Here is a 27013-nt window from a genome sequence, read left to right on the forward strand (position 1 = left end):
TCAGCCGTATGTTTTACTTTGTGAATATTTGATATGTCCTTAAGGACTCTTTGAACAAACATGAAAAGAATTCCTAGATTATTATAACAATTTCCTCATGCCAAGATTGGAGGGATTGTCTTTTGTTTATTTAGCCTCCTGATTTATTTATTTCACATTTAATTGTTTATTTGGAGAAATTTGATCTGTGTTTTCATGCTCCTCTTTTGTGTTACAATAAGAAATTCCCAACATAAACAAACGCAGCACTGGGGACAAATATTCCTTCTACAGGAGGCAGAGTCAGCGCGACGGAAAATATGGCTTTTCTTTTTTAGGCCTGTATTACTAAACTATCTTTGATTTAACATGTTCTAAGAGGAAAAACATTTTCAGATTTTACTTGCACAGCTGATGACTGGTGACTTTGCTGCATCTTAATGTCTTACATTTTTCATCTACGCTGCTCCTTGTTTCTATTTAAGCATGAACAGTCTCCAAGCACTCCTTTCTTCATCACAAGCCCCTCCAGGCAATCTGCTCTCCCTCAGAATAAATTTGCGCTGTGATTGGACAGACGGTGCCGCTCCTTTCTACTCCAAGTGTAGTGGCCCGTTCTTACGTCTATACACTTGATGGCAGTGACGCAGAAGAGCAGAAGCCTTATGAGCGTCAGGACCTTACGCCAGTGAGGCCGCCATATTGTGAGTTGCATGTTTGTTGAAAGCAAAAAGCTGTACATCACAGTTCCATTCAAATGGTTTTAAATCAAGCTTTCTTTGCTAGGCTGTTCTGTTTTACATTACATAACCTAATGAATGCATGAAAAGAAAAAGAAAATATGTCAGTTAATGAACAATGAAAATTATTTTGTAACACAATTGTCCCTTAAAACCTTTAGTGTGTTTTTTCCATGTTCTTTGTAAACTGCCATCCTTATTTAAATAAGGGTTCTAGTTGAGTAGGTTTTTCAAGGATTATACAATGAATAAACAATTAAACTGCATTTATTGTCCCTATTCCCCTATCCCTAAAAAGTTTGGTTGACCTCTTAAAAAAAACCATATTATTGTTATTATTATTAATATTAATAATAGTAATACTAGATCATTTTTTATTATTATTATTGTTATTATTAATTTAATCATCTGTTATTGTTATTATTATATTGTTTAATTCGATTTATTGGTTAAATAATAATAATGCAGAAAAGTACATACCTAATACAGAAAGTATTATCATTTTTACTAACAACAACAGCAATAATAATAATAATAATGATGATTACATTTAAAGTACATTGTTTATATTTTTCCCTCAGTCTTATTTGGATCGCATAAAATCAACTGAGCAGAATTAACTGCAGGTACATTGGAAACCTCAGTTTCCAACACTGCTGTATTGGACTCCGGTGAGAACATGCCACTCACAATATGGCGGTGTCTAACGCGTTGACGTAACCTTTCTACGCGGCAGCGAAGGCATTGCGGCGTCAACTCTTCTTGCTTCGTACGTCCCAGCTCGTGATGCAGCCCGGCTGTTCCTCCAGCGCGACTCCCTCCCTCCGAGCTGTTCCAGAAAAGACGCCTCCCTCCCTCCACCCTTCTGATCCTCTTATCAGCGAGTAAGCGGCCAAGATGGATGTTGCGAACCAGGTAAGTCTTTGGGGAAGAAATGATCTACCTATTTTATTATTATTCTTGTTGATATTTGTTCTTCAATTAGTTATGAGCCAATTTACCGTATTTGCCTTAGTGATGAGATTTACATATCGTTATTTAGAGGTGTTCCGTTCCTATTAGAGATTTTAACGCAGGGCTGACGGGCATTTGAGTGTGAAACTTATTTAAGCATATGCAATGAAAAAATGCCTGTTCGTGTAGACATTATGTTCGACGGGTTTGGACGTTTTTCCTGCTAGTGATGCTGCAGTCTGTGTAACAGACTGAGCGGCCCGCTGTCGGTCCAGTGCAGGATGTCCAGAGAGCGCTGCTGCAGCAGGGATGTTTAGCTCAGGAAGGAGATGATACTGACCGATTTCTCCAGAGAGAGCCGGATAATTGATTCAGATTGCTTCCGTTTCAATTAGGCCGCTGTTGCTAAGATAACAAAAGCGGAATGTGATTAATTTTCTGGGCAGTATATAGGCCCAACACAGGGCAGGAGGAGGAGGAGGAGGAGGAGGAGGAGGAGGACGGTCTCCCGCAGCTCTTTAACAGCCGAACGGTTTAAATAAAGCCGTCAATGTTTGCTCTAGAAAACCAGGCGTTTATCCAGCTGTCAGGCAGATCTGAGAACACATTTTGTCACCTGTTTCATTTTGGATGCTTTGCATCCAGGTCGACAGAAAACAAACCACCACAGCCCTAGAGAGAGAGAGAGAGAGAGAGAGAGAGAGAGGCAGAGCTGCTCAGTCCTGTGCGGCCATTTACTGATGCACACCTTCTGAATGCGGTGTCGCATCCACCTGCGCACAAATACCTCCTGCTTCCGTCAATTAAACACGGTTTCCGCAGGATTGTCCTCATAAATAAATAAAACGGCGACTGCTGAGAAGTATGCAGTAAGAGAGACAGAGAAACAGACAGTTAATCAGCTTTGTCTACTGGCAGCAGTTTTTTCTCTCTCTCTACACGCTTTGAAGGCAATATCAGAATTATTCTACTCACACAGCATTTCATAAAGATGCAGTTGCTGTTTCAGCTAATGTGTTCACTAGCACCATGAAAACATCTACTTAATTAGTCCAGAGAAATTACTCTGCACTTAGAGCAATAAAAAGCTCAAATATGATGAGGAATCTGCATCTTATTATTGTGTTTGTTATGTTGACAGCTGGTGGCCCAAGGGCAGTTCACAGTAATCAAACAACCACTGGGATTTATAAAAGTTCTACAGTGGGTAAGTCTTCTGCTTTATTCATGAACACCACACTAAACAAACTGTTTCCCTGTAAATAAATAATTATATTTACTATTAATGCACCCATCAGAGATTTGGTGGCTGATTTCTGATCCTCGATCTCTGACCGAATTTACCTGACTCCAATATTTCTCCAATTTCCATTTTGTACTTTCTGAATAAATTCATACTGAAATTGTCTTCATTTTAAAATGGTCAGTAGTAAAATGAAAAAAGTTAAATAAGACAATTATTTCTCAGAAACATGTTTGCTGCGCTTCAAGCTCACCCATAAGTCAAGAAACGACTTACAGCTGTTGTGCTTCCTCTCACTTCATTTTAACCACCTTACTTCCCTCATTAACAGCTGTAACACTGACAAGTTAACATGACCTGGTCATGCTAAACACATCATTTGTTCAATGATTGGAAAATATTGGGATTTTAATTTCCAACCAGCCAATTACAGATCAGGAAAGGTTAAGCATACATTGTACCAATTCAGGTCACCACCAGCCAATTTCTTGATGTTTCTCTACTATTTATAGACAGGTTTGTAACACACAGAGATAATGAAGCTGCATGATGCCTTAAGCTACATAACAGATGTGACTGTGTAGAAACACAATAAAACTGCATTGCATTTGAACCTTCTCTTTTAAGGGTTTTCTTTCAAGAGGTTTTTTTGTGTGCAGGTATGTTCAGATAATCGTTGAGTGAAGAGTCTGTTGTATCGTGGTGTTTTGGTGTTTCTGGCAAGAGACACCAGCAGGAATGTATGTCACTGTTTTAGTAATATGGTCCCCAGGCCACAGAGGGATATAATCACAGTTTAAGTCCTCCTCTGAAGACACAACCCCTGCATATTTGGACATCTTTTATCTCCTGCCTTGAATGGAGATTTTAATTTAGTTTTGCCTAATAGATGCTACATTTCATCACCTTATATAAAGGAAAACATACTGTCGCCTTACTTTTAAGTAACCTAGTAATAAAATGACAGTGTGTTTCTCTAGCCCGGATGATGTAGGTGAAGTATTATCTTCCTTTGGAGCTTAAGAAATCAAACAACACGTAGGAGGAGAGCAGCATCTGTCACATCTCTTGATGACCAAGTAGTAGGAGGACATTGGTCAGCAATGTCTCTCCACCACTCGGTGTTCAGTCTCCATGGCAACCAACTGTTATACTTCCCAAAGGATAGTGGCAGTCTTCACTACTTTACTGCTTTGAATTTTAAATCCATTGCTTTGTCACCTGGACAGAAGGATCTTAGCTGCCAGCATCATTAGGACATAAATCTGGATTTGAGGGTCTACATGCTGTGATTTAAAAACAAAATTCTTTTATCAAGAGGTTGAACATTAGAAGGAAAATGTGATGATGAAATTATTTCCTGCGATTAAGCCCTAAACCATGTCTGGCAAACAGCTCTGCTGCCCGGCCTCCGGATCCAAGCACACCGCATTCTGTGCCTCCTCACTTGGCCAGCTTGTTCAGCTGGGTTGCCTACTCTTCCATATTTAGCTGTTTCTTATTCTCCATAATAGAAAAGCACTGATCAGGCTTTATCCTGGCCGATGCCGATTTCCAGATTTCTTTTAGTTCTGAGTTGCCACATTCAATTTTTACAGATTTTATTTTTTGGTAAAAGAAAAAAAATGTGCTGCAAGTTTAAGTTTAGCAGTTTTGCATCCAGCAGAAATTAAAGCATTTACCAAATTATCCTAATTTAAGCATTAATACAAATGTTCCTAACCTTTATTTTATTTTTCAGTAAACCCAAAAATGGTGGAGATTTCCTAGTTTTGATGCAATAAATTAGGAAAACAGTATATATTTTCAGCTTTAAACCTGCCAGATTGCTTCGAAAAAAAAAAAAAAAAAAAAAAAAAAAAAGATATAAAAAAAAATCCTGAACATAAAGCCGAAAATAAATCCTTCAAATCTGGGTGCAAATTCTCTCAAAAATATACACTTAAAATAATTTCACTATATAAAAAAAAATGCAATCTTGTAGGCTTATCAGCCAAAACATTCTGATTTGACATGAATCACTGAAGTAATTTCTCAAGCAAAAGGTCAAACATTATTGCACCAGAATCTCCTTTGTAACAACTTGCTGCTTTTCTTTCCTAAACAAACTGAATATTAAAACATTAGGTCTAACACCTTCCCTGAAAAAGTAGCCTCAGGTGGTAAACATTTCAAAATACAGTATAAATAAATATAAAAAATAACTTCTACAGCTTGGGTAAGCAGTTCTTGTCAGTTATATGATATAATACCATTTTAAGTGTTTGTCCTCAATCAGCAGCAGTGAATACATGGCGACAATGCTGCATGATTGACATTGGTGCTGCTCTAGTTTAGTTGAGGGGGGTTTAGGGAGGAGGAGAAATACTTATCCAGTCCATATTTATATATACAGATAATTGACCACTTCATGATGAATTGTTCTGTAATGGTATTTGTTATTGGGAATAAGCTAATGATAGAATCTTAAATTATCCTGAAAAGGTCACCTTGGATTTTTTTAATGCATTTCAATAAGAGCTGTAATTTTTTTGAGTATCTCCTATAAAATTGTTTGATGAATAAGGAGACATAAGGAGGCAGGTGCCCTATAATTCCATAGCCACTCCCAGATCCAATGCCTGAGAGGAGCCGTAACAAGACCCAGATGACAGCCTTAGTGCCAAACCAGAGTTGACACAGCTCCACACTATTACAGCCTCTGTAGATATGCAGCAGAACAGTCAGAGGCATGAGTGTGCTGCATGACTCTAGTCCTTCCCTGGAGCTATGTGAGTGTGCCAGCAACTCATCACTGTCTTCCTGGGTCACTGCGAGCCAATCAGCATCCACGCTCAGGAGGCCAGGGCGCATGAATCATCTGTCAGAGAGGGTCTACGTGCTTCAGCGTCAGGCTGCAGGAAGGGCTGCCTGCCAGAGCTCCTGCTCTTTCTGGATTATTATGGGCATGCATCCTGAGCGAAACAGGGATTTGCCTTTTTTTAGGAAGGGAGAGAGGAGCCAAACCTCAGCAATATTTATCCAGATTCTTGAGCTGAATTCAGTGAAACCAGGGAGCAAGGAATAGATCTTTCTGTGTAGCAGAATTAAATCTTTCTATGCTTTTATTAAACACATTAAAAACAGCTATGCAATAACAGCAGTTTAATATGAAGTCTCATACTGTTGCTATGTGCTTAAAATGGAGCGATAAGAGTCATTTAATGTGGACCAGTGGAGGAAGTGTGAGCTTGCCTGATATGTGTGACTCATGTTTGTCCAGCTCCCAGTGATCCTTCTATAGAGAGTCAAAACGGCCAAAATCTAATAAATGCAGTGTTGTCAAAATATTTTCCCCTTACAGTTTTTTTTGTCACACTTAATTGTTTTATATCATCCAACACATTTTAATATCAGAATACAAAAAACTATTTAATGTCATTTATTATGGGACAAACAGCTATATCTAAAGAAGTAATTGCAAATGTTGTTTAATCCTAAATAAACTGTGACAAACCTGGGTTTTTGGAAAGCTGAGTTAAATTTCTCAGCCACACTCAGGCCTTATTACTGCCTGACCTGTAGAATCAAGATATCACTTTAATAGAACCTGTCTGAGAACATGAAGTAGGCTGAAAGATCCCTGCAAGCAACATATCTTACTCTCATCAAACAATATATCAGAAACAAAGCCGGTGACAACAATCAGTCTGGAATGGAGTTATAGAGAAATTCCCTAGGCTTTGGGAACCACAAATAAAGAACATCTGGAAAATATGACACAGTGGCAAACCTTGCCAGGAGTGGCCAGCCTGCCAAAATTAGATTGTCAACAACTCATCCACACAAATGGCATCCATGGGAGAGTTCCAAGGCTACAAGCACAGTGACCAAAGCGTGCACAAAGGCCCATCCTACAAAGACCCCCTCAATTTTTAGGAAAATGTTCTATGGACTAATGCAAAAGACTTCTTAGAAGGAGTGATCCCCATTACATCTAGCGTAAACTAACACAGCGTAAGTAACATGATACCAACAGTCAAACATGGTGGTGGTGTGATGGTGAAGGGCTGCTTTTATGCTTCAGGACCTGGACACCTTGCAATAATTGAACCATGTCTTCTGCACTCTATCAGAAAATCCCGAAGGAGATTTCAATTTGTGATTTTAAGCATAGGCGAAGTTGGGTTTAGCAGCAGGACGATGATCTGAAGCACACCAGCAAGTTTACCTCTGAATTGCTTAAGAAAAATAAAATGAAGGTTTTCGTGTGGCCTAGTCAAAGTCTAGAAAATTCCCCCCCAGCGATGTAAAAGACTTACAAGCAATTAGGTTTAGAGGCAATTTTCCAGAAAGGGGCTTTGGATAGCTTTTTCCCTTTGATAAATGAAGATATATTTTAAAAACTGTAATTTATATTTACTCAAGCTATCTGTCTGATAATAACATTGATCTGATGATCTGAAACATTTAATTGTGACAAAAAATAACAAAAGAAAAAATGTTTTGGTGTTGGTTAATCTGCGCAGCAAATCAGTTTGAGATTAATCACCTTCTACCATAACTTACCCCCAGCCGTGGACTGGCCCTCTATATTTTAAAAGTGCCTATAATTCCATAAATAAATTAAAAAAATCAACCATTACTTAATTTTATCATTAAATAATAACATTTTACAACAAATTATGTTTGTATTTTTCTCTATTATTGTTTTAATTCATTTAGCATGCTTTTATAAATGAGGATTAATTTATTTTAATTATTAGATAACATTTTATCCCATATGTAAAAATAAATATAACATGAACACTTTCTAATTTTATTTAATTTCTGACATTATGAAATTATTGTTTAATAAATCATATAACGCATCTACAACGGCTCTTTGAGGAAACCTTCATAATGAGCTACAACAACATTTAATTTCCCTTTGGGATTAATAAAGTATTTTTGAATTGAATTGAATAAGATATTGTGGCACTTATGACCTTCTGTACTCTCCAACCCTCCCTTTGTGTCTAAGTAAAGGTTCTGATAAAGCTTAAGAAAGGTTTGATGGTTAAATAAAAGGCAAGGAGTTACCAAACACTGCTCATATTAAGCCAAATTGGAGATTTTTTTCCTGCCTCTCCTGCTGCAGCGTCACAGCTGCGTTGGATTTGGTCTAAATTCAAATTCGTGCGCTGACTCATTCTCAGCACACATTAAAAGGCAGAGAACACAAAATAACAGCCTGATTCACTCTAGCTTAGTCCTTAATGTGTAATAAAAGGTGTTTATTTTGTTGCAGCTCATTAGGCATTTTCTGCACAGAAGCACTGTGTGGTTATTACTCGAGGGCCTGTGGTGAAGGCTTAAGGTGGTTTTCTGCTTATCTCCTATATACTGTGCATAATACCTAATATGGAAATTCTTTGATATATTGTCTAACGGACATAAACACAGAACTTAAGCCAATAAGTAGCATCCAGGTGCTGCAAATCAAATGTATGATATAACGTATAAGATACTCTATGAATTCAGATGTTTTGCATCTTTGCATGTCCGCAACATACAGGTATGTGCTTAAAAAGCGTTAAAAATGTGTTTCTGAGCAATTCAGAGTGCGTTGTTCTACAGAGAAAGATTTGTCGCCAGATAATAAACAATCAACAAATGTCTTAAAAGAGGAAATACATAAAGAACAGATAAAGCTTGTCTGACAGTTCAGGAGAAACAATTTTTTCCCCAAGAAAACAAAATAGCATGGTTTCAGTTTATAAATTTGCACCTGAACAAAACAGCAGGAACAATGTTATTTGGGCAAATGAAACCAGAATAGAAACACTGAGTCAAAACACGTCTTGAAATTGTCCTGCCAACTCCAAAGCACCGTGTTGGAGGGTTAGTGATTTGGGCTTGCTTTATAGTTAAAACATGCTAGTCATGGAGTTGATCAAGAACTCTTCTGTATAATACCTGATGAAGAGCATGAGATGCCTGCAAACCAAAAGGCTTTTAAGAATAACTGTTTAAAAAGTGATGGAGACGGTTAAAACGTTGCTTTTTTCATCACCTTTGCCATCACTGAAGATATTCATTGTCTTGTTCTCATTTTAAGTCAAGGATTTTTTTTTCCTCTCCAAAATTCGAGTGCTAGTTGGATGTGGACGGGGCTGCCTAAAAAAGCATAAACAAATCAGGCTTTAATGGCCCTTTGGCTTTTTTTAAACCATCTCTATCCATGTTTGTAGCCAATTTCCTGAGACTGAGAAGAATTCACACTGTGTGGGAACAGCGGTAGCTGACAGGTTGTGTCAGAAAGTGATGAACTTTTATCTTCTGGGCATTGAAGAGCTGACAAATTGTAATCAGCCAAACTTTCTAGCCAAGGTATTGCTATATACAGGGGTTGGACAATTAAACTGAAACACCTGGTTTTAGACCACAATAATTAATTAGTATGGTGTAGGGCCTCCTTTTGCGGCCAATACAGCATCAATTCGTCTTGGGAATGACATATACAAGTCCTGCACAGTGGTCAGAGAGATTTTAAGCCATTCTTCTTGCAGGATAGTGGCCAGGTCACTACGTGATACTGGTGGAGGAAAACGTTTCCTGACTCGCTCCTCCAAAACACCCCAAAGTGGCTCAATAATATTTAGATCTGGTGACTGTGCAGGCCATGGGAGATGTTCAACTTCACTTTCATGTTCATCAAACCAATCTTTCACCAGTCTTGTTGTGTGTATTGGTGCATTGTCATCCTGATACACGGCACCGCCTTCAGGATACAATGTTTGAACCATTGGATGCACATGGTCTTCAAGAATGGTTCGGTAGTCCTTGGAAGTGACGCGCCCATCTAGCGCAAGTATTGGGCCAAGGGAATGCCATGATATGGCAGCCCAAACCATCACTGATCCACTCCCATGCTTCACTCTGGGCATGCAACAGTCTGGGTGGTACGCTTCTTTGGGGCTTCTCCACACCGTAACTCTCCCAGATGTGGGGAAAACACTAAAGGTGGACTCATCAGAGAACAATACATGTTTCACATTATCCACAGCCCAAGATTTGCGCTCCTTGCACCATTGAAACCGACGTTTGGCATTGGCATGAGTGACCAAAGGTTTGGCTATAGCCGCCCGGCCGTGTATATTGACCATGTGGAGCTCCCGACGGACAGTTCTGGTGGAAACAGGAGAGTTGAGGTGCATATTTAATTCAGCCGTGATTTGGGCAGCCGTGGTTTTATGTTTTTTGGATACAATCCGGGTTAGCACCCGAACATCCCTTTCAGACAGCTTCCTCTTGCGTCCACAGTTAATCCTGTTGGATGTGGTTCGTCCTTCTTGGTGGTATGCTGACATTACCCTGGATACCGTGGCTCTTGATACATCACAAAGACTTGCTGTCTTGGTCACAGATGCGCCAGCAAGACATGCACCAACAATTTGTCCTCTTTTGAACTCTGGTATGTCACCCATAATGTTGTGTGCATTTCAATATTTTAAGCAAAACTGTGCTCTTACCCTGCTAATTGAACCTTCACACTCTGCTCTTACTGGTGCAATGTGCAATCAATGAAGACTGGCTACCAGGCTGGTCCAATTTAGCCATGAAACCTCCCACACTAAAATGACAGGTGTTTCAGTTTCATTGACCAACCCCTGTATCTTCCACAGAGATTAAACACCATCATGCATATATTAGCATGCAAACACAGAGGTATAAAATGCTGACTCTGGTACTTGGCTTTAACTCCTACATGCTTCCAAATTTACAAAGCTACAAGTATAACATTTGTTGAATTGTTAAGATTTAGAAGTAAACATGGTGGGAAATGTTTGGCTTTGAATTTACAGGCTTGTGGCAAAATTGTTGGTTGTAGCACCACCCACAATTATTAGCACCTCTGGTCTAGATGCCTAAAATGTCTTCAAATCAATTGTCTTTTACCGTAGTAGTATTAATCTCACATAAACAAATACAAGCTTATATTTGAGTAAATAGTTTTAGTGGGAAGAAAAATCCCACATAAAAGAATGTTTTTAACCAAGTGCCCGGCGCCACTAACAATTCCCATAAATACTGAGGCCAAGGTAAGTTAATCAGTGTCTAGTAACTTTAGTACATACATAAAAATACTCTGTGACAGAAAATTAACACCCCAAACACACCATGCCTACTGTAAAACATGGTGGTGGCAGTATTATGCCTTGGGGACGTTTTTCTTCAGGTGGTGCAGGGATGCTGGTCAGAGTTGATGGAAAGATTGATGGAGATGAATTCAGGGCAGTCCTTGAAGAAAACCTGCAAAAGTCTTGATGGTAGGGAGCAGGGTCACCTTCCAGAAGGACAACAGCCCTAAACATACCGCCTGATCTACAATGGAATGGTTTAGATCAGGCGTGTGCAAAGTGCGGCTCCAGGGCCATTTGTGGTCCTCTGAATGATTTTGTGTGGCCCTTGACAACAGTTCTCAAACACAGGATGGTTGATGCAGATGGACGACATTTTCACAGACAAAGAAAATGTTAAAATAAAATAAATGTTGGATACAACACAAATAACCAAGTTCCTGGCTTTATCTTAATTTTGTAGTAAATGGAGCATCAAACATCCAGCAGCTTTTCCTCAATTCTGGGTTGGGCGCTAGAATTTCTGTAGCCCACTATGGCTTTCAAGTTCATGATTTTGGACCTGATGGCAAAAAGTTTGAACACCACTGATTTAGATCAAAGAATACTTATGTGTTTGAGTGGCCTAGTCAAACTCAAGACCTAAACTAATTCCTACATGCTCTCCATCTAATCTGGTGGAACTTCTGTATTTTCTAAATAAAAATTGGTAAAACGTTTAGTTTCTAGATATGCAAAACTGGTAGAGACATACCTCAAAAGACTTCTGAATACAAATGTATGAATGGTTCTGAATACAAATGTATGCCATAATTGTCAGATTTTGTTTTGCAAGAGGAAATAATTCTAAAAATGAAAACCATTGATATTTTCCTTCTACTTCACAATGCTGTACTTTGTGTTGGTCTACTACAACTGCCCCGGAAATATATTAAAGTTTGTGGTTGCAATGTGACAAAATCTGAAAAGGTTTGAGGGTTTTGAATTGTTTTGCAAAGAACTGTAAATGAAATGGGGAAAACAGAATCTTGCAAATCCCCAGAATGTAGCTACTTTTCTATGAAATTCTCCCAGATTTGTTGATGACATAATGAAATAAGATGGCTGTGAAAACTGAAACCCTAAACTGAAACCCTGGTTGTAAATGCTCTTGGTCTGATGGAATAGGTAGTATATTGAACTGACTGAGATGGATAATATTTATTTTTAGAATAACATGCTACACTGCTCACTGTGTGAAGGATTTAGTTTATTCTGCAGCTGCTGCTTATTGCTGTAAATATTGATTTAGGCCCAAGTTACAGCCTATTTTCTCCCTATTATTTGTGTTCATGTTGGTAAAACATTTATATTTTAGACTCATACTAATATTCCACCCAAAGTGTGTAATTCTGTTTTGAATGTAAAAACGACTGCTTGTAAGACAAAAACGCTCAGTTCCCATCTTTCCAGCAAGAATGAAACATTAGAATACATTCAATTATGGACTTGGGATTTATGTTTATTTATATATTTATGTTTTACTGTAACTAGAGATGCACTAATCAAACCTATCCTTCCCGATACAAATTTCTGTTTTTTTTTTTGCTGGCCTGTCGATTCTGATTTTGACCAATACTTTTCCTAAGAAAAATAACACTTTATGCCCTCTACTTTATCTCATTTTCTGTGATTTAAACTTTCTTCAAAAACCTGTAAATTAGCCTTTTACAAACAACAAGCAGAGAAGGTGTTAGTGAGGTTTTAAGAGTAGAAGAAGCAATTAAAACCCTTCAGGAACAGAGGCGGATGAGTAAAAAGAGAGTGGAAACCCAAGAAACAAGAATCCTGGTCACAAGCTACAAGATTACTGTAAATAGTGCTTCGGTGTTTGTTGATGCTTGCAGCAGGTAGACTGTACTATGATGCCTGGAGTTAAGAAGGAAGTGACGTGTCGTGTGAGAGCTCATGGAGCTCAGTGGATGTGTGTGTGTTTCCTATAGCTTGTGGTTGAATATCCGGTGACAGATGGTAAAGTACCTCAGCCAGATTAATAGCTGGATTGTCCCTCCAATCGGATCTGGCCTGCAGTGCTGGGAGGGTGTGGTAAAAATAGTCTGACTCGTCTAATCTGCTGTAGGTGAGAGAGTGTCCGTCTGCTTGTACTGTTTATTGGACAGTACTGATTGTTCTGAAGCGATTAACGGACAGCTTTAGGAGGAAAATCACCAGGGAATATAGAAACAGCCACGCAAAAATTTTAATTTTCACCAATAACCATGGCAACAGGCACAGTTTGTGCTGTGTTGGCTGTTGACAACGGTGCAGTGATTTACACTTGGTGCGTATTTATTAACAGCTCAGAGGGACTGGAGGATGCTGGTCAGTCTGGGAGAGATGCTGTAGGCAAGGATGCAGCTCTGCAGCCTCCCAGAGCTCTGTAACAGAACCAAAACCAAATGAAACTGCAGCATTTCACACCTCTGCAACTGTTCACTCTTAGTAAAAATATGTAAAAAATAAAATAAAATAAAATTCCATACTTTGCAAATGTATTCACACCACTTGAACTCTGCTGTATTTTGTCATGTCAAAGACAGAAAATTCAATGTATTTTTTTGGAATTTTATATGGTAAACCAACACAAAGTAGCACATTAGTGTGAAATGCAATGAAAAGAGGTTTCCATTTATTTGTTTTTTACAAATAAATATCTGAAAGGTGTAGAGTTCATTGCCTTTAAACCCCACTGAGCCAACATCTTGTAGAAGCACCTTTGCTGCATTTACAGCTGCAAGTCTTTGCAGCTTTGCACATCTAGAGACTATTTTTTACAAAGTAGCTAAAGCTCAGTCAGACTGAATTGAGCTGAGCATAAATTTCCCAATCTTGCCACAGATTCTGAATTGGATTTAGGTCTGGAGTTTGACTAGGCCACCCTAACACAAGAATAGGACTGGATTCAAACCTTTCCATTAAATCTCTGGCTTCATGCTTAGGTTTGTCATGGAAGGTAAACCACCAAACCATTCTCAAGTCTTTTGTAGCCTCTAACAGGTTTTGTTTAAGAAAACCTCACAGCATGATGCTCTCACCAACATGTTTCATTTTGGGACTGCAGTGTTCAGGCTGATGTTAAGCGTTAGGTGTTGCCACATAGTGTGCTTCACATGTAGGCCAACATGTTCATTTTTGGTCTCCAATGGCAAGAGCACCTTCAACATGTTTGCTGTGTCTTCTACATTGCTTATGGTAAAATGCAAATAGCGCTTTCTACGGCCTTCTTTCAGAATCAGAATCAGAAAAGCTTTATTGCCAAATACGTTTTTGGACATACAAGGAATTTGTTTTGGCGTAGTCGGTGCAATACAATACAAATTAACAAATTTCAACAATACCTTTCTTCTTGCAGATCATTTTGTGGCCAAGAGATTCTTTTACCTTAGCTTTGGATCTCTGCAGTTCCTCCAGAGTTACCATGAGCCTCTTGGCTGCTTTTCTGATCAACACTCCCCTTGCCTGGCCTTTCAGTTTTAGGTGGATGGCCAGGTATTAGTGGAATTGCATCTGTGCCATACTCTTGCCATTATTCAGACGATGGATTGAATAATGTTCTGTGAGATGTTTAAAGCTCGGCATTTTGTTTTATAACCTAACCCTGAATTAAACATCTCCACTGTCTGCTGTGTTCCTTGGTCTTCATAATGCTGTTTGTTCCACTATGTTCTCTAACAAACCTCTGAGGTCTTCACAGAAAAACTGGATATGCACTAAGGTTATATCACATACAGGTGGATAGGTGGCTTCCAAAGGCGCCACATCTAGTTGCACTGGACTTTATTTACGCGTATAAGAGTGAAAGGGGCTGAACACAAATGCCGAATTCTCCCTCCACTTCACAATTATTATTTGTTACTCTATGACATGAAATCCCAATAAAACACTTGGAAGTTTGTAGTTGTAACATAACAGAATGTGAAAAGGGTCGAGGGTTATGAATGCTTTTGCAAGTTGCTGGAAACATCTGACAGAGGCCCATTTCTTTTCAAAATGGGTAAGACAAGTGAACATGTCATTCAGATAAGGTATGTTTATTAGTGGCTTCACGAAAATAGCTAAAGTTGGTCATATTGATGGACAAGGTGGGGAGATTATAAAGGAAAAATAAAGTTTTTCTAGTTTTTGGCCTTTATGTCAAAGATTGTCTGGAAAAATCCTCTAATTCATCATGTGTTTCTCTTTTTTCCTCCTAGATCTTTGCGATCTTTGCCTTCTCAACATGTGGCAGCTACTCTGGCATGTTCAAGATGAGTGTGGAGTGTAAAAACCGATCAGATAGTGACCTGGGAATAGAAGTAGAATTTGAATATCCGTTCAGGTATGGCTGCCGTTGCTTCTGTGTCGAATGTTGTTATTGTGCAATAAAATAAATCACCTGGGAAAAGTTTAAAGATATATCTTTAATGTTTCTATCCTGATTATCAGTTCATTTGTTATACAGGTCCTTCTCAAAATATTAGCATATTGTGATAAAGTTCATTATTTTCTATAATGTCATGATGAAAATTTAACATTCATATATTTTAGATTCATTGCACACTAACTGAAATATTTCAGGTCTTTTATTGTCTTAATACGGATGATTTTGGCATACAGCTCATGAAAACCCAAAATTCCTATCTCACAAAATTAGCATATTTCATCCGACCAATAAAAGAAAAGTGTTTTTAATACAAAAAACGTCAACCTTCAAATAATCATGTACAGTTATGCACTCAATACTTGGTCGGGAATCCTTTTGCAGAAATGACTGCTTCAATGCGGCGTGGCATGGAGGCAATCAGCCTGTGGCACTGCTGAGGTCTTATGGAGGCCCAGGATGCTTCGATAGCGGCCTTTAGCTCATCCAGAGTGTTGGGTCTTGAGTCTCTCAACGTTCTCTTCACAATATCCCACAGATTCTCTATGGGGTTCAGGTCAGGAGAGTTGGCAGGCCAATTGAGCACAGTGATACCATGGTCAGTAAACCATTTACCAGTGGTTTTGGCACTGTGAGCAGGTGCCAGGTCGTGCTGAAAAATGAAATCTTCATCTCCATAAAGCTTTTCAGCAGATGGAAGCATGTAGTGCTCCAAAATCTCCTGATAGCTAGCTGCATTGACCCTGCCCTTGATAAAACACAGTGGACCAACACCAGCAGCAGACCATCACTGATTGTGGGTACTTGACACTGGACTTCTGGCATTTTGGCATTTCCTTCTCCCCAGTCTTCCTCCAGACTCTGGCACCTTGATTTCCGAATGACATGCAGAATTTGCTTTCATCCGAAAAAAGTACTTTGGACCACTGAGCAACAGTCCAGTGCTGCTTCTCTGTAGCCCAGGTCTGGGGAATGCGGCACCTGTAGCCCATTTCCTGCACACACCTGTGCACGGTGGCTCTGGATGTTTCTACTCCACTCAGTCCACTGCTTCCGCAGGTCCCCCAAGGTCTGGAATCGGCCCTTCTCCACAATCTTCCTCAGGGTCCAGTCACCTCTTCTCGTTGTGCAGCGTTTTCTGCCACACTTTTTTCTTCCCACAGACTTCCCACTGAGGTGCCTTGATACAGCACTCTGGGAACAGCCTATTCGTTCAGAAATTTCTTTCTGTGTCTTACCCTCTTGCTTGAGGGTGTCAATAGTGGTCTTCTGGACAGCAGTCAGGTTGGCAGTCTTACCCATGATTGGGGTTTTGAGTGATGAACCAGGCTGGGAGTTTTAAAGGCCTCAGGAATCTTTTGCAGGTGTTTAGAGTTAACTCGTTGATTCAGATGATTAGGTTCATAGCTCGTTTAGAGACCCTTTTAATGATATGCTAATTTTGTGAGATAGGAATTTTGGGTTTTCATGAGCTGTATGCCAAAATCATCCGTACTAAGACAATAAAAGACCTGAAATATTTCAGTTAGTGTGCAATGAATCTAAAATATATGAATGTTAAATTTTCATCATGACATTATGGAAAATAATTAACTTTATCACAATATGCTAATATTTTGAGAAGGACCTGTATTTACATCCAAAAAAGTGTTTATCCAAGTGTAATGTGAATCCTAAGTATTGCTCAGAATTTTGTTGATTTGTGAAAATTACATTTTGTATTCAACGGTTCAGAACTGTCAAACAAATCTAGAAATTTAAGTCTTACAATGTAATATTTACAGGGACCCTGGTATTTCCTGCAGAGGTTATGACCTTTCATGCAGCCCCATCTCATCAGCGTCTGGGAAAATGTGTTGGTCTTCTGCCCTTATGTACTTCATTGATATCAAACAATATTCCAGCATCATCTGCTTGGACAATCCTGACCAAAAATTCTGGATTCATTACTAAGTCCCACTTTCATTCAATCAGCCATGGTCCATGATGGCTTCTCTAATCTAATCTAATGCTAATGCTAATGATTCTTCTTCTCCTTCAGCTGATTTTTTACGTTTTGGTCCATTTAATTTGGTTTTCATTTTCGTCTTTAAAATCATCTGGATTGGAGTTTTCTACCCTGACACTTTGATGTTTACCCTTTAAAGCCTGAACCCTTTGCCCCATGTTTTTTCTCACTCTATGTAGATTTACCTAGGGTTTTCCTTTTAGAAATTCAAGCTATAGACCGATTCTATATTTTTTCCTCTATTTAATCTGGAAAAAGATGGACAATTAATTACAGAACTCAAATTTATTTATTTGAGACGTTGGGGTTTGTATCTTGTTCTCTTGTAGTTCCATCTCACCGTCATCGTGTTTGTTTTTCTCTGCTTATCTCAGCTCATCTGTTATTTCTTCACATCTTTCTGTGTCTCTGTGCGGTGTCGTCCTCAGGCTCCATCAGGTTTACTTTGATGCCCCCACCTGTAAGGAAGGGAACCGGGAGCGTGTGTTCCTGGTCGGAGACTACTCCTCTTCAGCTGAGTTCTTTGTAACCATCGCTGTCTTCTCTTTCCTCTACTCCATGGCAGCCCTCGCTGCCTACTGTTTCGTACTGGAGAAATACCGCGCAAACAACAAGGGAGCCCAGATTGTGAGTTTTTTAAATATATGTTAACTGCAATTTTCAGCTATATCTGCACAGTCAATCAAATCACAATATTGCAATCACATGCAACTCTTTGGAAGCCACATGTATTTTATTTTAAGTGCGATGCATGCAAATTCTGAAACCTAGCAATATATTTGACCAGATGAATCAGAATCAGAATCAGAATCAGAAAAGCTTTATTGCCAAGTACGTTTTTGGACATACAAGGAATTTGTTTTGGCATAGTCGGTGCAATACAATACAAATTAAACAGTATAAACATATCTACAATATAATATAAATATATGTGCACAGTTTTAAGTGAGTGAGAGTAAGTATAGAGCAGTACAACAGTGCAGGTGATCATTGTGCAAGTAAAGCAGGAGTCCAAGCTGAGCGTTAATGTAACACATAGAGTTACAGGTTACAGGTGTCCTGTCAGCATAAAAAAGGGGGGGGTGTGGGGGAAAGGGAGAGTGTCAGTGTGGTTTCCGGGCTTTGTTAACCAGGCTGGTGGCAGATGGGAAAAAACTGTTCTTGTGGCGTGAGGTTTTGGTCCGGATGGACCGCAGCCTCCTGCCAGAGGGGAGAGTCTCAAAGAGTCTGTGACCGGGGTGGGAGGGATCAGCCAGAATCTTCCCTGCCCGCTTCAGGGTCCTGGAGGTGTACAGTTCCTGGAGCGACTGTAGACTGCAGCCAATCACCTTCTCAGCAGACTGAATGACACGCTGCAGCCTGCCCTTATCCTTGGCTGTAGCAGCGGCGTACCAGATGGTGATGGAGGAGGTGAGGATGGACTCAATGATGGCTGTGTAGAAGTGCACCATCATAGTCTTTGGCAGGTTGAATTTCTTCAGCTGCCGCAGGAAGAACATCCTCTGCTGGGCTTTCTTGATGAGGGAGCTGATGTTTGGCTCCCACTTGAGATCCTGGAAGATGATGGTTCCCAGGAAGCGGAAATATTCCACAATGTCAATTGTGGAGTCACAGAGGGTGATGGGGGCAGGTGGGGCTGGGTTCTGCCTGAAGTCCACAACCATCTCCACTGTCTTTAGAGCGTTGAGCTCAAGGTTGTTCTGGCTGCACCAGTCCAACAGATGGTCCACCTCCCATCTGTACGCAGACTCATCACCATCAGAGATGAGTCCGATCAGGGTGGTGTCGTCCGCAAACTTCAGAAGCTTGACAGACTGGTGACTGGAGGTGCAGCTGTTGGTGTACAGGGAGAAGAGCAGATGAGAGAGAACACAGCCTTGGGGGGAACCGGTGCTGATGGTCAGGGAGTCAGAGACGTGCTTCCCCAGCCTCACGCGCTGCTTCCTGTCAGACAGGAAGTCAGTGATCCACCTGCAGGTGGAGTCGGGCACACTCAGCTGGGAGAGCTTCTCCTGTAGCAGAACTGGGACGATGGTGTTGAAGGCAGAGCTGAAATCCACAAACAGGATCCTGGCATAGGTTCCTGTGGAGTCCAGGTGCCGGAGGATGAAGTGAAGGGCTAGGTTGACTGCATCATCTACAGACCTGTTGGCTCTGTAGGCAAACTGCAGGGGGTCCAGGAGGGGGTTGGTGATGTCTTTTAGGTGTGAGAGCACAAGGCGCTCAAAGGACTTCATCACCACAGAGGTCAGGGCGACGGGTCTGAAGTCATTAAGCCCTGTGGTCCTTGGCTTCTTGGGGACAGGGACGATGGTGGAGGACTTGAAGCAGGCTGGCACATGACATGTCTCCAGTGAGGTGTTAAAAATGTCTGTGAAGACTGGAGACAGCTGATCAGCACAGTGCTTCAGGCTGGCTGGTGAGACAGAATCCGGACCAGCAGCTTTCCTGGGGTTCTGTCTCCTGAAGAGTTTGTTTACGTCCCTCTCCTGGATGGAAAGAGCCGTCCTCGGCGTGGGTAGGGGGCTGGTGGGGGGGAACTTCAGGGTGGGGGTTGGAGGTGCCAAGGCCCCTCTTGAGGTTGGAGAGATGGGGGTGGTGGATTGTGGCTGCAGCTGTTGGGGGGCGTCGTGGGGGATGGTTGCAGGACTGTCCCTTTGTCTTTCAAAGCGGCAGTAGAACTCGTTCAGGTCGTTGGCGAGGCGTCGGTCGTTGATGGAGTGGGGGGCTTTCGGCTTGTAGTTGGTGATTTGCTTGAGCCCTTTCCAGACAGACGCAGAGTCGTTGGCTGAGAACTGGTTTTGGAGCTTCTCAGAGTACAGTCATTTGGCCTCTTTCACTGCCTTGCCAAACTTGTACTTAGCCTCTCTGTATATGTCTTTGTCCCCACTCCTGAAGGCCTCTTCCTTATCCAGTCTTAACCTTCTGAGTTTAGCTGTGAACCAGGGTTTGTTGTTGTTGTAACTCACCCTGGTGCATGATGGTACACAGCTGTCCTCACAGAAGCTGATGTAGGAAGTCACAGCCTCTGTGTACTCGTCCAGACTGTTGGTAGTAGTCCTGAACACATCCCAGTCTGTACAGCCTAAACACGCCTGGAGATTCTCCACAGCCTCACTGCTCCACTTCCTTGTCGTCCTCACAACAGGTTTGCAGAGCTTTAGTTTCTGCCTGTATGCAGGCATCAGGTGGACCATGATGTGGTTGGATTGGCCCAGTGCAGCACGTGGGACGGCGTGATAAGCGTCTCTGATGGTGGTGTAACAGTGATCCAGAATGTTGTCCTCTCTGGTCGGACATTTTATAAACTGTCTATATTTGGGGAGTTTGTGGGTCAGATTACCTTTGTTAAAGTCACCAGCGACGATTACTAAGGAGTCCAGGTTGGTCCGCTCCACACTCAGTATCTGGTCGGCGAGCATGCGCTGTGCGACCTGCACGTTAGCTTGCGGCGGGATGTAAACACCGACCAGGATGAACGAAGCGAACTCACGGGGGGAATAGAAAGGCTTACAGTTTATGATGAAGGGTTCCAGGTCTGGAGAACAGTGCTGCTGAATCACTGTCACGTCGTTGCACCAACCACTGTTGAGGTAAAAACAGATTCCTCCACCTTTCGCTTTGCCGGAGAGTTCAGTGTCTCTGTCCGCTCTGTAGAGCTGGAATCCTGCCAGCTGCAGCGCAGAGTCCGGTATTAATCCACACAGCCACGTCTCCGTGAAGCACAAAACTGCCGATGAATAAAAGTCCCTGTTTTTCCCCAACAGCAGTTGTAGTTCCTCCATTTTGTTGGGAAGTGAGCGCACGTTAGAGAGAAATATTCTAGGTAACGGTGTTCGTAGTCCACGCTGGCGAAGTCGTACCAGCAACCCAGCCCGTTTCCCTCTCTTCCGGCGTTTCACCGCGTGAACAAAGGTGAGCGGAACCTTTGACCAGAATGTCCAAATATTCCAGAGCAGTAGGCAGAAAAGTTGGAAATAATTCCTCTGGTGTCGTAGCCCTGATGTTCATGAGTTCTTTTCTGGTGAGAGAGCTCCGGGTACCATCACAGAAGACCGTTTTAAAGCAAAAAACAAAACAAAACATTGCGCACCAACACGCCGAGGCGACCATCTGCGGCGCCATCTTGCGCGCTTACCTGGATAGACTTACTAATGAGCTGTAACTTTAAAATATGAATTTGTTTATGTTTCTGTTTCTAGGACTTCGTTGTGACAGCCGTGTTCGGCTTCATGTGGCTCGTCTCCTCATGTGCTTGGGCTAAAGCCCTGTCAGATGTGAAAACAGCCACGGATCCAGAGAGGGTCATCACTCTCATTGAAGCCTGTGAAGAGCAAGAAAACCTCTGCAAAGAGGTTCATGATCCCAAGGTGTCCGGGCTCAACACCTCTGTGGTAGGTTCCAGAGCCACAGTGCAGTAGAGAGTCGCTGTAAGATTATTTACGCTTACGACAAACATTTTCTCCATGCAGGCTTTTGGTTTCATCAACCTGATTCTATGGTTGGGCAACCTGTGGTTCGTCTTCAAAGAGACCGGCTGGATGGCTGCTTTCGGGGGAACGCACGTCCCATCGCAAGAGAAGCAGCCCGCCCCCGATTCCTTCGGCCAAGAAGGCTACGGACAGCAGGACCCCTACGCCGGCACCCAGGGAGGATACCAGCCTGAGTACGGCCAGCAAGGAGGCTACAATGAAGATGGAGGTTACAACCAGGGCTATGATCAGCAGCCCACCTCTTATTCTAATCAGATGTGAGCCTCCCCAGCCAAAAGACAGCTGCAGGATGGTGAGTTCATCCATAATTATAAGGACTTAGAATAGAAACGGGAAAATCTTATTATTCAGCCTTGTTCTGGACTTGGCAGTTAACATACCCTCTCTTGAGCACAAGATTGTCTGAGTTTAAGTTCAAATGCTTTGCAAATAACATTCAATCATTTCTCTGACCCTCATTTGTTTTTTTAGAGACGGTTTATGTTACATTAAACAAAACTTGAATTGTCTTTATGAAATGATGATGAAAGAATCATTAGTTGTAGCTCCATTAGGAATATTAACACGATTTTAAATTCATACATTGCATTTTTGTAGCATCCTAAAAACAGCAGAGGTCACTCCAGACATGAATGAAGTTACAGCAAAGAAATAGATTATGTGGTCAGACCAGTCTAGGCTTTAGGCACCTGTTCAGATGTTTAGTTTCATTTGTGAATTGTTAACAGATAAAAATACCGGTTTATATATATATCCAAAGTAGTTCCAGTGTTAAACTGATTTGCCTAAAACCAGCCTGTCCTGTTTTCTCTGCTGAAAAGATAAACTCTGGGACTGAAAACTACTTGTATGCTGAGAAAAGAACCGTTTTCATCCAGGGGCTGTGGGCAGACTCGTGGTGTCTAACAGAATGTTGTGAGCACCATATTCAGACAATCAGACAAACTATTAGACAAAGCAAATACAAAAATCAGTTTCCAGATGATGATTTTACTTATTAAGAGAAGAAATCCAAACCAACCTGGTTCTATGTGAAAAATAAACCATGAATTAACTTTAACTAACCACATTTGTTGGAAAGCTAAGTTCAACATTGCTTTTCACATTCTGGCCTGATCCCTACCAGGCTTGTAAAATCAAGCAGTCACTTAAATAGAACCTGTCTGACTGTATGAAATAGTAAAGAGTAGACGGATAATGTTCTGTTTGTGCGAAACGGTTTCATGAAAGCTCTTTGCTCCATTCAGCTAAGACTAAAAACCATCTTTGCTTTTGGATCTTTATTACCTAAGGTTATTTTTTTGGAGCTCGGAGGCCAGGAAAAGTGCACCTTGTTCTGTGAGTTTCAAAAATGTCCGTCTATAGCCCCAAGGAACACGCATAACAGTTATTCACAGAGATTGCTTTCTTTCTCCTCATATTTATTGCCACTCCTGGTAAAGATGTATAAAAACCCTCCAAGGTCCAAACTTTATTTTGAGTTAATTTATTGATTTATCCACAAAAACTTTCCTGTAAAAGGAATATACCCACAAGTCTTTAGTAAGAGTAGAAGCTTTAGTAATCCGCGACGTCCTGTTTCCTTTGGTTACAGATAAGACATGATACAGTGGCTGATTTCTTTTAACCACTCCTAAAAATGGGAAACACAAGAGAACATGTGATTCAAGTATGCCAGATGTGTGTTGATCATCCTAAATCGGGAAATGACTACAGAATAATACTTTAGTTACTCACCTAAGTTTGCTTACGTCTATAGTCAGAGAAATAACAAACAAATATGTAAACATCTGGGACTGTGACAAACAAGGCTGGATGAGGACTCAGGCTATCTTACCTCCATGAACAGTGAGGGGTTGTTAAAGGAGGTAAGGCATGGATTGAGCAATACCAATGTAGTTAAAGGCTGTAGCATGCATCTGTACCCACGATTAGACATGTCAGAACGTGCATGACCTTTTCGAACATGGTATCCAACATGAACACACTGTAGTTTGCCACTCGGTTTATTTCACTGTGAGGATCCAACAGGCCTATGGTACCTATGAAAGAGCTACATAAATCCAGGGCTCAGGTAGGAGAATCTGACGAAAACAGCTATTACTTGTACACTTCGCATATCTGGCCTCTATGGAAGAGCGGCAAGAAGAAAGCCAAAAGAAGTCCTGTTTGCAGATTCCCACAAGGCATAGGGGACACATCAAACATGTAGGAGAAGGTGCTCTGGTCAGACAGGAACACAGCTAAACATTCATTCCTACATGCAAAATGCTGGCTGGGTTGAAAAACAACACTGCACATCACCCTGTAAACACACTGGCCCCTCTGTGAAACACAGTGGTGGCAGCATAATGCTGTGGGATGCTTTTTTCAGGAGGGACAAGAAAGCTGCTCAGAGCTGATGGGGTGATTGATGGAACTGAATACAGTGTTGAGTGCTGAAAAAGACTTGATGCTAGGGAGCAGGTTCCCCTTCCATCTGGACAACAACCCTTCATACAACACAATCTGCAATGGAGTAGTTTAGATCAAACCATATTTATGCATTTCAATGGCCTAGTCAAAGTCAAGAGTAAAATCTAATTCACAGGTGCTCTCCGGCCATTGAGCTAAACACAGGACAATCCTAGAGAATTCATGTGACTGAGCTTGATATATTATGCAAAGAAGAATGGCCAAAAATTCAGCCTCTAAATGTACAAACCTGGTAAAGACATCCCTCAAGAGACTTGGAGTACAGCGCACTTTTCAGATTTAAATTTACAAAAACATAATGGAAAACCATGTATCAGTTTCCTTCCATTTCCTAATTAAGCACTACATTGTTTTGGTCCATCATAAAGTCTCAACAAAATACATGTAAGTTGTAATGTGACAAAATGTCTGAAAAAGTTCAGAGGTATGAATACTTCTGGAAACCATCATACCTGCAACATGGAATTAATGGTTTATATGTTTTTTCCCCTCTTTCTTTCCTCTGCTTGTCATTCCTCCTCTTTTCAGGGTGGTCTCGTCATTTATGGAGCGGAGCGTTTCTCGACCACCACCTGCGTTTCCACACGCCTCTGTGTGTCTGTTTGTGTATCTGTGAGTCGGCAGGCGGAGGGAGGGGCGCAAGGAGGCCACACGCTAAACCTAAGGGGTGGGATGGGGTGGGTGGGGCATCAACGCAGGGGAGGGTGCGGGAAGGTCGGTGGGGTGGGCATGGGGTCTTTTGTTTGCTGTAACATGATGATTATTCTCGTGACGTATTTAACTGTAAAAGACAACAGAGGATTGTCTGTTTGGGTATGCGAGAAAAACTTGAACACAAATACCAAAACATTCGTTGATGAACCTGTAAAGGAAACCTTGTGATGGAGAAAATTTATGAGAAAAAAAAAAACATTGTAGTAATATTTAACTTGAGAGAATGTATTTGTCTGTGCTGTGTAAATATCGACTTGCTGATATATAAATATATATATGATTATATGTACACAGTTGAATAATTGTGCACTCTATATTAGTTGTTATACAACAAATGTTGAGTACAGAGTTATTCAATTGCTTTGATTTTGGTTCTGTTTAGGAGCTCTCATAGTGTAACTTTTACCCACCCGTTTCAGGCCACAATAGTACTTTTATTTACTCACATTTAAATCTGAACATTTGCTTTAAGTTGATGATTTAAAAAAAATCAGGGTTAAGAGTGCAAATAATGACTAAAAATAAAGAGAAGATATTTATATCTATAGGAAGGCGAGTAAAGAAATAGTAATATATGGTAATGATAGTGGTGAAAATGAGATGTAAGTAGGTTGTCTGAACGTTTTTTATATATTTTCGATCCATCCGATATCACTGTCACAAGTGGATGCATTCTGGTTGTGCACTGAATATCCTGACATCTGCAAATCACAAGTACGGAGAAGAAAATTAATGGTCGTGTCTCATATTTGCTGTGCTGTCAGTGTGGAAATTGTGAAGTCAGACGATGTAGTTAGAGTTTATGTGTATTTGTTTATTTGTTTGGATTCACGTGATGGCATTTATTTCATTTTATTTTGTTTGTCAAAAAAAATCCCATCCTTTTCTCGATCGCCTTCTTTGTGATCCGGAAAGTTGTAAGACAGAGTTATGTGTTTTTTTTTTTTTATTGGTGTTTTTGTTACCCTTTAATCATTTCAACACAAACTAAAAAGAAAATGAGGGTAACGTTTATTAGATTTTAAAGATCATAGTTGTGCCGCACACTATGCGTCTTCATCCCTTCCTTGTCTCTCCTTTTCCGATTGAAAATCCGGTTTAGTGCATGCATCCTACTCCGACATTCCAGAGCATCATTAATCCTATATTAGAGGCTGAGGCTCAGGAACAAAGCTAGACTAAACAGCGAACCCTATGTTTGATACATAACAGTGATTACTACACACAATGAACAGCAGCTCTGCCATAATTTACTCAAAGCACAAAGTGCTTCAACAATTGCTTGTATCCAGATGCAACCACATCCTTCATATGGATTTTCAAGAGCATGTTTGCCAAATGATAGCAGATGCGTTTTATTGGTATTTTGCATCCACATCTCTCAACAGAAACAGCTGTAGTTCATCTCCAGTGCATCGTTGTTCATTGTAAAAGCTTGTTCTCTTTTCTTTCAAATCAGGGTTCTTAGATCCAGGCAATCTAGAAGCTACATGCTTTCTCTCTTCCCCCTTTTTCCCTTTTCTCTTTCTTTCTCTTCCACTGTAGCTCTTATAAATATGCTGAAATGAAATATAGTCTGTCGTTAGTGGTGAATGATGTCTTGTGGTACTCTCTAAGCCCTTGAATAGTGCTGTGTTTTATTGTGTATGATGTATTCATATTAGTATTTATGATGATGATAAGTCGGAAAAAATATTCAAGATTCTCCAAAGTTCTGCCGTATTCTTATTATATGGGATTCATGTGAAACTAAATGAAATAAACTTGAAATTATTCTGTTGAAGAATAAATAGTGTTTATTGTCTCTGGATGATCCATTTATTTCCACATGTCTGATATAATTTTTCTTCAGTTTTAATATTATTTAGTTTCAAAAGACATTTATTATTTAGTTTCTCTGTTATTA

General features: G+C 40.7%; 1 protein-coding gene across 1 annotated transcript; it reads left to right on the forward strand.

Annotated features, from left to right (window-relative positions):
- Positions 1-1542: 1542 nt before the first annotated feature.
- sypb (synaptophysin b) lies at positions 1543-25065 on the forward strand. The gene is made up of 7 exons (XM_047364136.1): positions 1543-1634; positions 2815-2880; positions 15251-15375; positions 17854-18052; positions 21628-21819; positions 21898-22210; positions 24922-25065. The coding sequence occupies exons 1-6, from the start codon at positions 1617-1619 to the stop codon at positions 22177-22179; spliced, it is 882 nt and encodes a 293-aa protein (XP_047220092.1). The 5' UTR covers positions 1543-1616; the 3' UTR covers positions 22180-22210; positions 24922-25065.
- Positions 25066-27013: the final 1948 nt, after the last annotated feature.

Source organism: Girardinichthys multiradiatus, chromosome 1, assembly GCF_021462225.1.
Source record: "Girardinichthys multiradiatus isolate DD_20200921_A chromosome 1, DD_fGirMul_XY1, whole genome shotgun sequence".
Lineage (NCBI taxonomy): Eukaryota > Metazoa > Chordata > Actinopteri > Cyprinodontiformes > Goodeidae > Girardinichthys > Girardinichthys multiradiatus.